Below are 15101 nucleotides of genomic sequence, written 5' to 3' on the forward strand. Positions count from 1 at the left end.
TCCACAATTCCTTCTGGTATCTCGAAGAAATTCTTAGCTACTAAAGCATTGCAAAGCCATCTGAGTGCTTAGGCAAAATAAAAAAAATAAATAAATAAATTCGTTTTCGAATTTTTTTTTTTTTTTTTAGCTTTCCCAAAGCAAAAGCAAACTTAAATGCTTCCAGAATGTGTGCACATGGTCATGCATGCACACAAAGATTTTGTTTGGGGCAAAACCCATTCATCTTTCATTCACGTTAATACAGAAGATATTCATGTGGAAGATGTTAGCATTTTGACAAGAGTTTTGAGTCTAAATAATTACATTTTTGTAGCCAATGTGGTCATGAATAGTAGCCAACTTCAAGTTTGGTTTTATTCTCTCTATTTTCTGCGGAATCGCTGATGTGTATGCAGCTAAATCTCCTCTGACCGTCGTTGTTTAGCTTCTACCCCCATCGGTCTCCAGAGGCTGTCAGCGGAGATGTTAATCATCCTGTCAAATGGGGCAAGTGCTGAACACTTGCAAGGGATTTTCTGCTCCTTAGAACTCTGGACCTCACTTTTAATGCAAATCCTTGTATGCAAATGGGAGCACACAGCACGCAGCATAACCATCTTAAGGTTATTTGCAAAACCGAAGGGAACTTGCTGCGCGGGCCCCCGGAGTACTGTCATCGAGTGGTTTGCACTTGGTGTTTCAGGAGCTGGTTCTCAGCAGGGCTTGACCTGTTAGATGGCAGCTGGTGTGGGTAGATGCTGTACTGTCTGCAGGGATGCGCATTTTGACCTTGGAAGCTGCGAAGTGGCTTCTACCGAGAGCTGGGTATCTGCAAGCCTGAGCAGAGCTCAGCCCTGCAGGGGTGTGCTGAGAGCCTTAAGGAGGTAGAGGTGAGTGTAGGGCCAAATTTGGGCTCTCATTGACTCTCCAGCTGTGGCTGGAGCATGTTTATCCCTGTGCGAGTTAGCTGAAGCACATCCTCACTGCAGTTTCTCCTGAGCCCTGTCCCTTTCCCCCAACTTTCCTGGCCATGCATGGGTGCTCACAGCCCCGGTCTGCCTGAAAGCAGCTTCTCTATCCCAAGGGTTTGTCCCTGCTGTGGATAAACTGGCTCAGCCCTGAGCTTGACATGCTGTGTCTGGGCTCAGACGGGAATGAATGGTGGAGCACCATTATCTGCTGGCCACAGTGGAGGAGAAAACTGGCATTAATTGCAGCCCAGGTGGTATCTCGGAGGGCTGCCCAGTCTCAAGGGGCAGCCCTCGCTTCTGAAACAGAAGGATTTACACTGTTTTGGTTGTGTGATAGAGAAAACTTCATGTTACCGGTAGCGTTGACAATGCTGGGACTGGAAAGAGTATTTCTGGTGGAGCTCTTGCAGAAATACTCCTGACAAAGCAGCTCCTTGCGCAATGGAGTCCTCTCCACAGAGAAGCAGTAGCTCACCATGACATCTACTGCCACCTCAAAGAACATTTGCCCAGCTTAGCACTACAAATTAAACATAACTGGACTGCGCACAGTGTTTCACAGTGTGTTTGCTTTCTCCAGTGAGTGGTGCTTATCTTTAATAAATATGTTCGGTTGTGAAGGCTTACACTGCAAATCCATGGCCTTCACAAGTGGCTGCTTTGTTGGGTGCTTGTGGTCATTCCTAGTCTGTGGGGATGAGAAGGTGGTTTAGACTTGTTGTCACCCCTCTTGGCATCATAGGTCACCATTTTGCAGGGCATCAGCTCCCTTGCTTGTGGGCAACCCCAGCCCCTGCCACGCTGTCCTGCCTGGGCATCAAACTCACCCCTCAGCCCAGCTGTTGGAGTGAAATGAACTGGGGGCATGCTTGGTCTACCTTTTAAAATAAATGGAAAAAAAAAAATCTCTTTTTCATTTTTTGTCAGGTTGTTTTTAAGCTGGCCTAGTTTTTCAATCCTTTTCACAGCACAATGGCATTAGCAGCCGTGCTGGCACCCTGGGAAGGAAGGAGAGGGTGAGAGGATGGGTCCTGCAGGATTGGGGAGCAGGTCCCTGGCAGCATCTGCTGACCAGTGCCCTCCTCTCCAACATCCTCCTCCCACTCCCTACCCTGCTGCCTGGGCACAGCTGGCTGTGATGCTCCTCAGACAGCTCGGTGAGGCCATTCATCTCACCAGAGCAGCACAAAACCAAGGCAGCGGAAAAATCCGCTTCATTGTCTGCCGAGGGCAGCAAGCACGGGAGTCAAGACAAGAAAATCAGTGGAGCAAGGAGGAAACAAAAAGGGAGATGTCCTCCTCTCTCCTCATGGCAGCAGCAAGCTGATGGAGCTGTTATAAGAACCACGGCACTTGTTTGTTATTTCTGTGTGAGTGGATATAAATCACCTTAGGTTGGTGCAGATGCTGAGCTGGGTGTTGAAAATGCGCGCGCACACACACACAGAGCAAGGGCTTCCTTCTGGGGTGCTGAGGCCCCCACCGCGGACATGTGAAACGCAGAGCATAGGGTGCCTGGAGCTTGTTTACTCCTCTCTTGTGGTGCAGAGCATCCCTCTCACATCACAGCATGCCGTGGCTGTGCATACCCCCACCGCATCTTCCTTCTCAGCAGCCAGGCAGGAACAGGCACGAGGAAAATGAGCAAGGATCAAAGCAGGGCTTCAGGACTTCATTCATACTGAATGAAACCTCCTTTTAAAATTTTAATATATGTAATGACACCTCACGGTGATGGTGAGTGACCCCTAAGAGCTCTACACGCTCCCAGAATAATCTCTGGAGCACCTTGATGTAGCAGATGGGGCATGGGGCTAGGGGAGAAGCCTGCCAGGCATGGCAGAAATTGAGGATAGCATTGGGATTGGTGCACAGAAGCATCTGTTTTCTAGTCCCAAGTTCCCTCTGTGTCTGCAGCACATTTTCAGTAGACTATGGACCGTAAGTCAGAAGTGAAAACAGGACCATTTTATTTTTCAGGCGGGACGATTTGGCAATGCAAACAGATTTATTGCTCTGGCTCGTGGCCTCTCGTGGGGTTCAGTTACCCCTTACCATGCCTGATGGGCACCAGGCAGTCCCTGCCTCACCGCCTGCCTCTTACCCTTCGTCATCGCTGACCTGCTTTCTGTTGTTTTTCAGGAATATCTTCCAGGCTTCCTGAAATCATGTCAATAGGATCACATTCATTCTCTCCAGGAGGTCCTAATGGGATTATTAGAAGCCAGTCCTTTGCTGGCTTCAGCGGGCTTCAGGAGAGACGCTCCAGGCAAGTGCCATGCTCTCTGGGGGGAATATCCGAATCAGGTACTGAGGGAGGGTGAAGGGGGGAAAGAGGTGAGAGAGGGCTGCCTTCTCCCTGATTGCAGAATAATGTCTTCTAGGCTAAAAATCTCTCTAGATATTGTTTGTATAATTAAGCTGTTGCCCTCTGCCTTAGCAACCAAGTGCCTGTTTGCCTCTCCGCTGTTAATGCAGGGCTTCCTCACACGCCTCAGAGCTGTGAGAGAATTTCAGAGAATCATTTTAATTTGCTAAAGTATGCAGGGATCTTTTCAGTGTGTGAAATGTGCAGGAACATGATACACTTCCCACTGCCCCCAATTTAAGACCGTTGCTACCTAAAAGACAGTTTTCTCATTACCACACAGCTCTGTTTCGCTTGCAGGGTTGCCTTCGTGTCCTGCTGGAAACAGGGCAGAGCTTGGCTGCAAAGCCTTTCCTCGCACCACCCTTTAGCTAGACAAGGCTTAGGACTTTGAGTCAGCTGCTTATCAAGTCAACCTGCTCCTGAGGCACCCAGAGGCTACTTTACGATTAATTTTAACTTGTGCAAAGTCTCCGAGTGTCAGACCACCAGTTAGCAATCGAGAAGGATTGACAGGCAAAATGTAGCCTCCCATCACCAGCTCAAGCCAGTGATGGTTGTTAGATGCTGATGAACCCCCAGCAGAGTCACTGAAGAATCACCTATATGCAGCACAACTATCCTCCCTTTGCCACATGGAGCTACCTATGGTCCATGCTTAAGACCAGTGGTGTGATGCTGTCCTCCAAACGCACTCTTAACTAAGCCCCAATCTTCTTTAGCAGCCCTCGGGCTTTAAGCCTGAGATTATCTGGGCTCCTGTTTGTTTTTGGCACCTGGATGTAGCTCAGCCCTTTTATGGCTGCGTCTGAGGAACATGAGGCAGGACAGGCATGGTATAAAACAGAGAAGCGTCTGATGAGCCTCAGACTCAGCCTGGCATTTCCAGATCAGCATTCGTATCTTGGCAAGGCAACTGGCACATCAAAAGCTGACAGCGCCTGTCCCAGAGTGCTTAGAACTCTTAACCTGTAAACAAATGCAGTCCTTTAGCTAGCAGGCACAGAAGCAGATTTGTTTCTGCTAGCAGAGGTAATATCGAAAGATTTCTTCAAGCTACACTCCTTTGAGATCATTATGATTTATAGGGGTTTCCTCCTCTTTAATGTTCATTTTGCAGGTGTAACTCCTTTATTGAGAATTCCTCTGCAGTCAAGAAGCCACAAGCAAAGGTGAAGAAAATGCATAATCTGGGCCATAAGAACAGCACCACACCCAAAGAGCCCCAGCCTAAAAGGGTGGAAGAGGTCTACAGAGCCCTGAAGAATGGCCTGGAGTAAGAGCCTTTATCCTGCTTGTTGACTGAAGCTTTCTGTGACATTTTAGACCCTACAGAAACATATCACAGGAACAGGGATCCTCAACCCTAGGAGAGGAAAATATACTTCCTGGAGCCTGGATTGTAAGACTTAGGATCTGAAATATTTGTATGAGAAACAGAAATACAGGAGGCAGAATCCCATTTCCATTCAAATTGCTAGGAAAGCTCCTGAAGGCTGGGATTTCAACATTAGATTTTTTTTTTCCTCCGAATTTCCTAGCGTCCCATCAGAGGCTTGTATCACCCTTAAGAGAACATCCCAGATGATAATGGGGCTTTTACCAGCCAGATACAAGAGCAGCAATTGGGAGGCACCAGCCTGTAAACTAAGCAGCAGATTAGCTTACTTGGAACTGGTTGTTCAATGTAAGGAGAACACCGAGCTCTTATACACAGTGAAATAAATGGCTCCTGTTTATTCCTAAAAAGGTAGTAGGGAGCTGCTTTTGGGACAGATCAACATAAATTAGTTTTTGTCTGAAAGCAGATCCAATGAGGAAAGCCATTTGTTGCACAGATTTTCTTTTAGGATGGTCAGCAGCCAGCTCGGTATGTGCTGCAGCACTCATGCATCCCTTCTCTGGTTTGTGTTTACAGCGAGTATCTGGAAGTTCACCAGACAGAGCTGGATAAGTTGACTACTCAGTTAAAAGACATGAAAAGAAACTCACGCCTGGTATGTGTCACGCTTGTTCGTGGTACGGATGCACAGTAACCTTCTCAAGGTGCTGGAGCCGTCGGGGATGCGAGCGGGATATAAGGGATTTGCATTGATGCTGTTATTTCCTTGGTCTTGTTTGTGATTTCTGTTGACTGACAAATATTAGTTTCTCGTGGTGCTGGTATGTTGCAAAATTAATGACAGTTCCATGTTTTCTGTTGCAGGGAGTCCTGTATGATTTAGATAAGGTACGTTATTCCATTTGGCACTGTTTTTGCAAGGAAGCGTTCATATCCATACGGTGTACGTAGCTGTCATGGGAAGCCTCTCTTAGCCTGGATCTACTACCCAGGCCAACACAGTTGAAGGAAAAGCTACCTGATAATTTACATTCACGAAGGAAGATGTCCTGCTCCTCTCCTGTTCCCAGGGGTCCTGGTATTGCCAGGCGCCTCCGCCAGCCAGCTGTGCTCACTAACCCAGCGTCAAACTTACCCCATCAGCCCTTTCCTGGGGTCTATCGAGTTAAACTGGCTCCAGGACAGGCACAGGGGAGGAGGGAGGTGGAGGAGCGAGACCTCCGATTTCTGTCAGCTGTGGGCTGTTAAGTCCATCACCTTGTGCACCGTGGCCCTGCCGGCTCCAGGACAGGGGGAGGCTGGAAGGGACATGCCAGGGGTGGCTGTGGGACCCGGGTCGAGCCCTGGCTTATCCCCTGCTCCTGCCAGTTCTGGGGAAGGAAAAAATGAAAAATTGAAAATATTCTCTCAGCAGGAGAATTTGGGTGAAACAAAAGGAAAGCTTTCAAAAAAAAAAAAAGTTTCCTGAACAAGTCTGGCTTTTTTCAGCCAAAATGCCAAGCTTGGTTTTGCTGTCGAAAACAGTTTGCTGAAGAACAGAATGGATTTTGAAATGCAAAACCTGATTAATGCAGGTTTTCAAAGTACTCAAAATACTATCTGTTCAGCTAAAAAAGCTCTGATACTTTGTTTTTTCTTTTTTAAGAATTCAAAAACCTAAGGAAATCCCACCAAAGAAAAACTTTTAAATTTTTTAAAATACATTAAGTACAGAAGTCAGTGAGCTCCATTTCCATCAGCAAAGTAGTGGTAGTGATGTGGGACAGCTAATAGCAGATTCACAGGCAACAAAACCCTGTGTGTTTTAAGGAGGAGTTTCTGAGCCTCACAGGGACCTGAAGACCCGAGCAGAGCTAGTGTGGTGATGACTTACTGATTTATTTAAATGTGCCTCACCCTCTGCCTCTTCATTTCCTTCAGCAAATCAAAGCGGTCGAAAGATACATGAGAAGGCTGGAGTTCCACATTAGCAAGGTAACGAGCGCTCCTATCATCTTTCTTCTGCATCTGCTCCTATGTTATTAGGAAAACAAACCCTTGACCTCCTGCTACCCCTCTGCTCCGGGGAGACCACTTTGACAAAGCCTCTCCCAGATTCAGTATTTTTACTGCAATGGGCTGATGGTCAGAGCCAAGGAAAGGGTTCCCACATGGTTCGTAGCCCCTGAGGTCCAGCCGTGCTGCAAGACACTCCCTCTCACTTTTAAGTACAGAGAGAACACAGGGTCAGGAGCTTGCTGGGAAAAATCTCACTACATGCTTCTTGTTAAACCTTAGGTGTAGAGATAGTTGCATCTGAAAGTAATTTAATTTGGCAGTTGTCTCTACTGTACACAGCAGCTAGATTGGATTTATTCCTGGATTTCACTACTAACACTTCTGCTGCGTGGTTTGGGGCCCACATCCACTTGATTAGATCGGTGAGAATAATCAGTAGATGTACTTGTGATTTATACTAATACATTTTAGAGCTGGACAAAATCCATGGCATGTATTCTCTTAGTTATAAACATATCTGCTAGCGATTAGTTGCTTTTCTGAGCCTGACAAAAGAATGAATTATTTTTGACAGATGAAATGTCTTTTGAGAGTAATTTGAAAAACGTTCGTGCAGCTTGGAGTGCTCCAATTACCACAACCCATCCAAGCCTTTTAATTTCAGTCTCCTCACATTAGGTGAGAGACTGAAATTTTGTTCCTCAAACCACCTTCTCTCTTGCTGGCAACATGAACAGCAAAATTAGTGCTTAGAGAACATTTCCATTCAAGTCCTTCCCACTCCAGCCTTCTCAGAGCTAATGGTTTCTGGCATGATAATAGGACTGAAAAGCACCAAACGCAAGAGGTAATGCTGGTCACTATTACGCAGGCTTACCGAGTATATTAGTTCACTTTCCGTAACTCACAGCAACAGAGAGAAAAGGAACTGGGCTGTGCTGCATTAGAACATTTGGGGTTGTTCAGCCCGGAGAAGGCTCAGAGGAGACCTTATTGTGGCCTTTCAGTACTAAAAAGGGGCCTATAAGAAAGATGGGGACAGACTTTTTAGCAGGGTGTATGATAGGACAAGGGGTAGTGGTTTTAAACTAAAAGAGAGGACATTCAGGCTAGACAGGAGGAAGAAAGTTTTTACAATGAGGGTGGCGAAACACTGGCCCAGGTTGCCCAGAGAGGTGGTCGATGCCCCATCCCTGGAGACGTTCCAGGCCAGGCTGGACGGGGCTCTGAGCAACCTGATCTAGTTGCAGGTGTCCCTGCTCATTGCAGGGGGTTGGACTAGATGACCTTTGAAGGTCCCTTCCAACCCAAACCATTCCATGATTCTATGATTCTATAAAATGTACAGGCTTGAGCAGGTTAAGAAACATCTTTGTTTCTACTGATAGAAGAAGGTTGTTTTCAGCTGTATTGAATCAGGGCCGCAGCGATGCCTTCTGCCCTCTATGTGCTGATGTTCTGTAGAGGAAGCAAAGCGAGGAAAATGAAATGGCACACCAGCAGACCCCATGTATTTAGGGGGGCAGATGAGCGCGCCCTAGCCACTCTTGCATGGGCAGGAGCAGGACGCCAGTCCTGGGTCAACACTCCACCCAATGGCAGAAGTAAATACCAAGTGACATTTATAGTAGCTGGCTTTAGCTTGCTGACTTGCAAGAGAAATAGGAGTGGATATGACTCCAAGAAGCTTTTTTTGTAACTTCGAAATGGCAAAATGCTACCTATGCCTCCATTACTCTTTGCTGAACTCTTTCACTTTGCAAAGCAGTCCCTGTTTTGGTGAGGGATCCCTCAAATCAGAGACTTTGGCCACGAAGTATGCAAGCTAGCTGTGTAAAAGTCAACCTAACACTTTGAAGCTGTCAGGAAGACAAGTCCTGCTCCGAATAAATAAGGAACAACAGGCATTTTGTTAGAGGTTAAGCAGGCTTGGAAAATGGGATTCAGAACACACCTAGGTTGTCACATCAGGGTCATCTCTTAATGCTGCAACACAAAGTCATAGACTGAGGAACCCAACCCACTGGAACGTTTCACAGAGAGAGACTCTGCTATGAAAATCTGCTACTGAGCACCATGGGGCACAGGGTGATCACTTGATGTCAGAGATAACAAAGGAAATAGTTATTCTAGGTAAAAACCAGGTATCATGCTATCTTAGCAGGGACATTAAAGGCAGCAAGAAGAGACAGTTTCCTCTATTCCTTTCCTTCTCCTCACTCTGATAAAGTCAGATGAGAAAATCTACATCTCCTGTATCTGGCAGATTAAGTTTATATAAATATATACCACTATAAATAGCTGGGGGGTATGTGTATATATATATATATATATACACACACATACACTCCAGCTATACCAGTGTAGACTCCCACCAAACAGCTCAGTTGGAGTAAATGTATACATTCGGTGCAGGGATCAGAGGGAGAAGGGAAACAAAAGCATGAGACACACGGAAATCCATTGCACACTGAAGCTAGATCCAGGTGAGACTTTAAACTGTGTGTGAGTAGGTTTTGCAGAAGTGCCAGAGTGCTTTCAAAATGTTGGGTGCCTAAGTCATGCCAAAGGCCTTTAAGATTATGAGGAAATTATGTGAATGCCTGTGGGGCTGAAGTTCAAAATATTTTCTTAACTTAGTATCAGCTGTTTCTAAGTCCTTTACTTGTGCAGATTCTGACTGTGACTCCCAGCTTCTGGAGGATGGGCAGTGAGAATTCAAAGAATCGCTCTCTGCATCCAGTACTACCTATTAGTCAAATATTGCAACAGCCTCTATCTGCAGCTGATGTTACCAAAACAGAAGATGTTGCTAGTCCTGTTAAATATGCCATTTAAGGCATCCAGTCCCATTTGGCAGTGTGGATGTTGTATTTGGCTTTGAAAGAGCTCTTCCACACTGATATGCTTGAGAAGCTTGCTGCATGTCTGCCCTGCTATTACAGGGAGAAAGGGAGTTGCAATGGTTAAAGACATGCAGGGCAAGCAGGTGAATTGCTGGTAGCATATAGTGTAGCTGTAATGAAGCTTTTACAGTGGAAGTTATTTTTACCCTGTGCTGTGGGGTTTTTTTATTCATAGACTGTAACAGTATCACAGCTTCATTTGCTCACCCCCTCCAATGGATCTAACAGTTTGGCTGAGTTTCCTTATAATGCAAAGAAGTTAATTGTTTGTTGGGTTTATTTTGTTGGCTTTTGTGTTTGGTTTTTTTTGTTGGTTTTTTTTTTTCAATTCACCTTCCTTGTTCCCACTAGGTGGATGAGCTTTATGAAGCCTACTGTATCCAAAGACGTCTCTGTGATGGTGCCAGTAAAATGAAGCAAGCCTTTGCAATGTCTCCTGCCAGCAAAGCAGCTCGAGAGAGTTTAACTGAGATCAACAGGAGTTACAAGGAGTACACAGAGGTACATCCTCATCAGTTTAGGCTTTCTCTCTTGCACTGTTTGAAGGCCGTGGGAACTTTGCCACAGATTTCAGGGAGAATTTAATTGAGATAAAAGAATTAAAAGCAAAATCAGCAAAGAGGAATTATTCATTTGTCTTCAGGTGAACACCCGACGACTTACAGAGATGGCTGACAGGGGCCCAAAGAGTGCCTTGAGATAATAATGTTTATGTTCGACAAAACCAGGGTTATGCTCAGGAACTGCTGCACAAGAAAAAAGCATAAATCTTCCCTGAAACTACATATATGCTTACTATGTCCATCCCGCTCTGCAGATTTTGGTGTGGCAGGTTGGCTGGAACCCATCTATGTACAGACATCTGCTGCATTCTACCCTGTGTTACTTGCTGTGATCAGCATCTGTTTTACTGAACAAGCAGTAGACGAAGAAGAGTCTAATAGTGTTGCAAACATGCCAGCACACAAGCTGTGACATCCTTCTGAAATCTGAAGGACGAACTGGAGAGGGGCTGATACCCGTCTCCCACAGTCTTTTTATTCTTAATGTAGTCCACATTCTTGAGAGATTAAAAACATGCTGGGAGCCACTCTGGAGCATGGAGCTGCTGCTGCTGGCACATGTCCTGGCTGGAGAGGACTGGGACAGTGACCAGGTCATGCTTCAGGCATCACAGCTGCCCTCTGGCAACAGAAGGATCAGAGAACAACAGAAGAAGAGCACAGGGTTACATTCAGCCTTGGTACGAGTAGGCATAGCTGCCATTTTTAGGGCCAGACCTAGCTAAACAGCAAGGATGGCTCTGGCAGATTGTTTTTATTGCAAAATATCTTTCAACTGTCTAGCAGAAGCTTCTCTTTCCAAATAGATCTTTAAAAAAAAAAAAAATCAGAAAGAAGATTTGTCTGACCTCAATATTCTCTTTTCCAACACAGAACATGTGTACCATAGAAGCAGAGCTGGAAAACCTATTGGGGGAGTTTTGCATCAAGATGAAAGGTAATTGCCTTTTCACCTTTCCCTTCATTCCCCCTGAACAGTAGCAGTATCTGTACACATTATTGAGGGCATTGAGACAGGCTAGTCTGACATGCATTTATGATAGGTGTGGTTTTCCCCCACCCCCTTCAAACCCCCAATTTACACCCCTGCCCAGTGGAAAGGATGACAGAGCGAGGAACGTCAAAGCTTTCAGACTGACTTTCTGAGATGCTGCATCTCGTTTTCAAGGCTAATTGCCTCCCTCAAACGCTCCTCCCAACAGCCAAAGCAATTCAGTTTTAAAGGCTGCTGTACCTTCTGCCTCTGTTTCCATAATCCTTTAAGAAGGCGACTGGGAAATTATGTGAATGCCTGTGGAGCTGAAGTTCGAAATACTTTCTTAATGTGACATCAGCTGTTTCTCTGTCGCTTACTTTTGCTGAGGCTGACTGCTACTATTTTTGAACAAATGTAAAAAAGGAAAGAGCTGGGAGTAGTTTACCATTTAAATACCAAGATAACTCAGTGGTGGTATCCACCTTTTGGTTTATTCCCTCTCTTTATGACAGGGGACTTTATGGGTCTGAATACAATGGAATTAGTTTTACCTGAAGCCTCAGTGAATCACGAGGTATTGCTAATGCTGTTATCTCTTTAAGACTCAATGTTTTAAAGAAGAGATTGTGTGGGGATCTTTTCTGGATCCTCCACTACTGCCTTGAAAATAGTTCTATAAAACAAAGTCGGCATCTAAATATTCATGCACTCTTAAGTTTTCGCTTGAAATCTTGCCATTTTAAAAAATCACTGCATTTCTGGTGGAGTTTTTAGAGCTCACAAATCTCATACATGGTTTTGATTCTGCCTGCTTTGTCACAGTTGTGAGTTACTTGTGTCCAGTGGTTGCAGTGAATGAGGCATGATCTAGCTTAGATCAATTTAAAATAGTTACTCCATGCTTCCGTACTAGAGAAAACAAGCGCAGCAGCTATTGTAGTTCTCCTAGCTCCATCGCATAGCAACAAACCTCAGGTTTTTAAGCGCCCCACTCTTAGGTAATGGAAAGGCAGTCCTAGATGTAAAGTTACAAGATGGACACACAGAGCCTGAGACAGATATTTTTATATAAAAACCCACAGCAGAACCTCAGCGTGGACATGCTGAAGGAAACATGAGGTCATGCAGCATAGAAAGGGAACTGCATTAGGCCAGGTCCCTTGGAGCGTTTCCTTACTTGCTGTAAGTACAGTGCTACGTACAGTTCCCGACAGCAGGACACGTTGCAGAAGCTGTTGTGGCATCGCAAATGACTGGGCTGAAAAGGTCTGGCCCCTTTGCTTTCGTATACCCAAATCCTCCAGCAAAGCTCAAGGGCTCTCCAGGAGCCAGGTGCTGCGTTCACGTGCAGGAGCAGAGCACAAACCACAAACAACAGCGACTTCTGAACATTGTTCTCATAACGTAAGGAAGCCCAAATTAGAAAATTGCAAAGAGAAATGTTGTATCATTGAGTGTTCTCTAATGAGGACAGCTAAGATTTCTATCCAGATAGTTTTCCTTAGGAACAGGAATCCAATAGGACAATCCAGCCATTGCTAGTACTCACAACAGCTCTAGCACAAAAGGTCACGCAGCAAGCTTCCCCCTTATTTTACACTTGCAGCATATCTAACTAACTTTAGGATCTAATTTAAAATCAAAGCATTCCTCTCTCCAAAGCTTATCTGTTCCTAGCCATTCCAGTGAAAGTTATTTTTATTTTGTGCCCTCCGTCACTTACACTGAAAGTATGCCAACCTACACAGTGCTGTCTGGAAGAAGGGGATCCATACTGTGATTTTATGACTGATATTTTAAAAAAAAATCATTTTCAAAATAATAAACTTGCCAGCATGCTCTGATTATTGCTCGGGATTAATCAGCTCTTGAAACTAAACAGGGAAACCCAATGTGGAAATTTAGAATTCCTTATATGGAATTGGCTTGTTCTCTTATGGTATATGGGGAAGTGCTCCTATACCTGTTGGAAGTGCCAAGACACCAGGAGACAAAATGCTCAAGCATTTCACTTGAGGACAGCAATACACTGGTCTGATGCACCAGTGGCTCTGCAACACAAAGCCCAGCACCAGAAACCACAGTCCATGTGTCCAGCACCCTGCACGTGAGCAGAGGTGTACCTGCTGCCTGGACTTCAGGTGGCCCCGCCAATGAAGGACATGAGTGTCCTGCCACCTTACCACAGCCACGTAATGACTCTGTCCCGTCATTACTTACGCTGACACCCCAGGAACCACCTCCTGTCCAACCTGCATCGCAAGCCCAGGACAATGCTTTTACCAAGGTGTGACATTCGAAATGGTACAACAGAGCCATTGGGTCCTGCCATACATTTAGTCCCCAAGAGCCATTCGGTTACAAAAAGGTTGTTTCCGCTCAAAGTACCTATTCCGTGTAATCTTAGCCCCCTCTTCATCAGGCTGTGGAGACTTGACCATCACCTACCACTGCAGGAGCTCAGTTCCAGGTTCACCTCTCCCTTCCATGTCTGTCAGCCCAAAGCGGTGCCTGGTTGGGCCAGTCACCGCTCACAGACCTCCACTCCATACAAGGTCCCTGTGTTGTTTTAAGCTGTTTCTCCCCTTCCACCCCATCCACTGAGCAAAGAAAGGGCCTTTTATTTTCCTCAGATACTTTCAGTGATGTCCCAACAGAGATCAAATTCACTTATAAAAGCATGCCCGGGGAGAGAGAAGCAGCAGTGAATTGCTAGTAAGCTTAAATTATTTATAAACAGTAAATAAATTAGAAAAGAATTGGTAATATGAGCTCTGAGCAAGGGCCTCTCTGTTCTGCTAAACAGTAAGATGAGCAAAGAAAACTCTTTTCTGGTCAAAGAAATGGAAGAGGAGGATCAGCAGATCACAGGGACAGGCCATGACTGCATGCAGAGATCTGGTTGTTCCTACAGTCCAGCTAGCAGGACTAATTCAGCCCAGTAAATAAGGCCAACACCAGCTTTTCATCATACTTGCCTTGATTTTAACACGCTCATGTATGTTCAGTCGTGGCATTTCAGGATAAATGAAGCCCAAAGACCCCAGAAAGTTTGTTTTCATTCCTTTCTCTGCCACAGGCTTTGTATGTGTCCTCAGGCTGTTTTTTGGGGGGGCATTGCAGGACTGCAAGTGTAGTTCTAGGCTTATGCAGGCAAAGCTGAGTCCTGTTAGGAGCATGGATCGAGCAGGACAGACAAACCTGCCCTGCAAGCTCATAGTGCTGCAGCAGCTGCTACAAGTAAATTTTTATACTACAACAAGTGCCATAGCTACCTACTGAGGAGCTCTGTGAAAGGAGAGATTCCCTCTGTGGAGAGAAAGGATTAGGTTAGTGATAAACAACCAGTTGTGCCCTGTAGAAGAGCAGGTCACAAGGCCAGGGGAGGAATGGTAACTTGCCTGGGATTTCAGGATGGTCACAAGCCCTGGGAAACTTTCCATTTCATATGCACAGTGCCAACATAGAAATACTGCCAAAAACAAACAAAACAAAAAAACAAATTACACAAAACAACAAAAAAACCAAACCAAACCAAAACCCCCACAGCCAACCAACTAAAAAAAGCAAACATATACCACAAGTGCTTTGCTGCACTAGTTCTCCTCCTCTGGGGAAAGACGATAAACCTCTTGTTACAGATGTCAGTCATGTTTATTGATGTATTTACCACTGAAAGAAACTGGGCAGGTACGGGAATGCTAGTGTCATGGAAACGCCAAACAGCAGGATACCCTCTTGTGTTTCTATTAGGATGTACTAAAAAGGAATCTGCGTTATAATGTATAGCTCGGTCTGATTAGTGTTAAGCAGCAAGCACTACATGGTACTCAGCAGCTCACCTACGCCTCACGACAGCAGGGGTGCAAAGCTGGGTTTCTGAAGCCAGATGACATCAAGAAGCTGTTTCTTCTTTTTCTATAACTATCACAGAATAGTTTGAGTTGTTGTAGGAGAAAAAGGTGGAAAGTGCAAAGCTTTGATATGGAAGAAAC

At 45.4% G+C, this 15101-nt stretch overlaps 1 protein-coding gene across 1 annotated transcript in view; it reads left to right on the forward strand.

Moving 5' to 3' along the window:
- The window catches only part of RIPOR2 (RHO family interacting cell polarization regulator 2), a 72117-nt gene that overhangs the window by 32292 nt on the left and 24724 nt on the right, over nucleotides 1-15101 (forward strand). The window contains 7 exon segments of the mRNA XM_065627440.1: nucleotides 3096-3222; nucleotides 4442-4597; nucleotides 5240-5318; nucleotides 5528-5551; nucleotides 6584-6637; nucleotides 9919-10068; nucleotides 11004-11067. Of these exon segments, the coding sequence (XP_065483512.1) occupies nucleotides 3122-3222; nucleotides 4442-4597; nucleotides 5240-5318; nucleotides 5528-5551; nucleotides 6584-6637; nucleotides 9919-10068; nucleotides 11004-11067 (628 nt within the window). The 5' untranslated portion in view covers nucleotides 3096-3121.

Source organism: Caloenas nicobarica, chromosome 2 (assembly GCF_036013445.1).
Source record: "Caloenas nicobarica isolate bCalNic1 chromosome 2, bCalNic1.hap1, whole genome shotgun sequence".
NCBI classification, from domain to species: domain Eukaryota; kingdom Metazoa; phylum Chordata; class Aves; order Columbiformes; family Columbidae; genus Caloenas; species Caloenas nicobarica.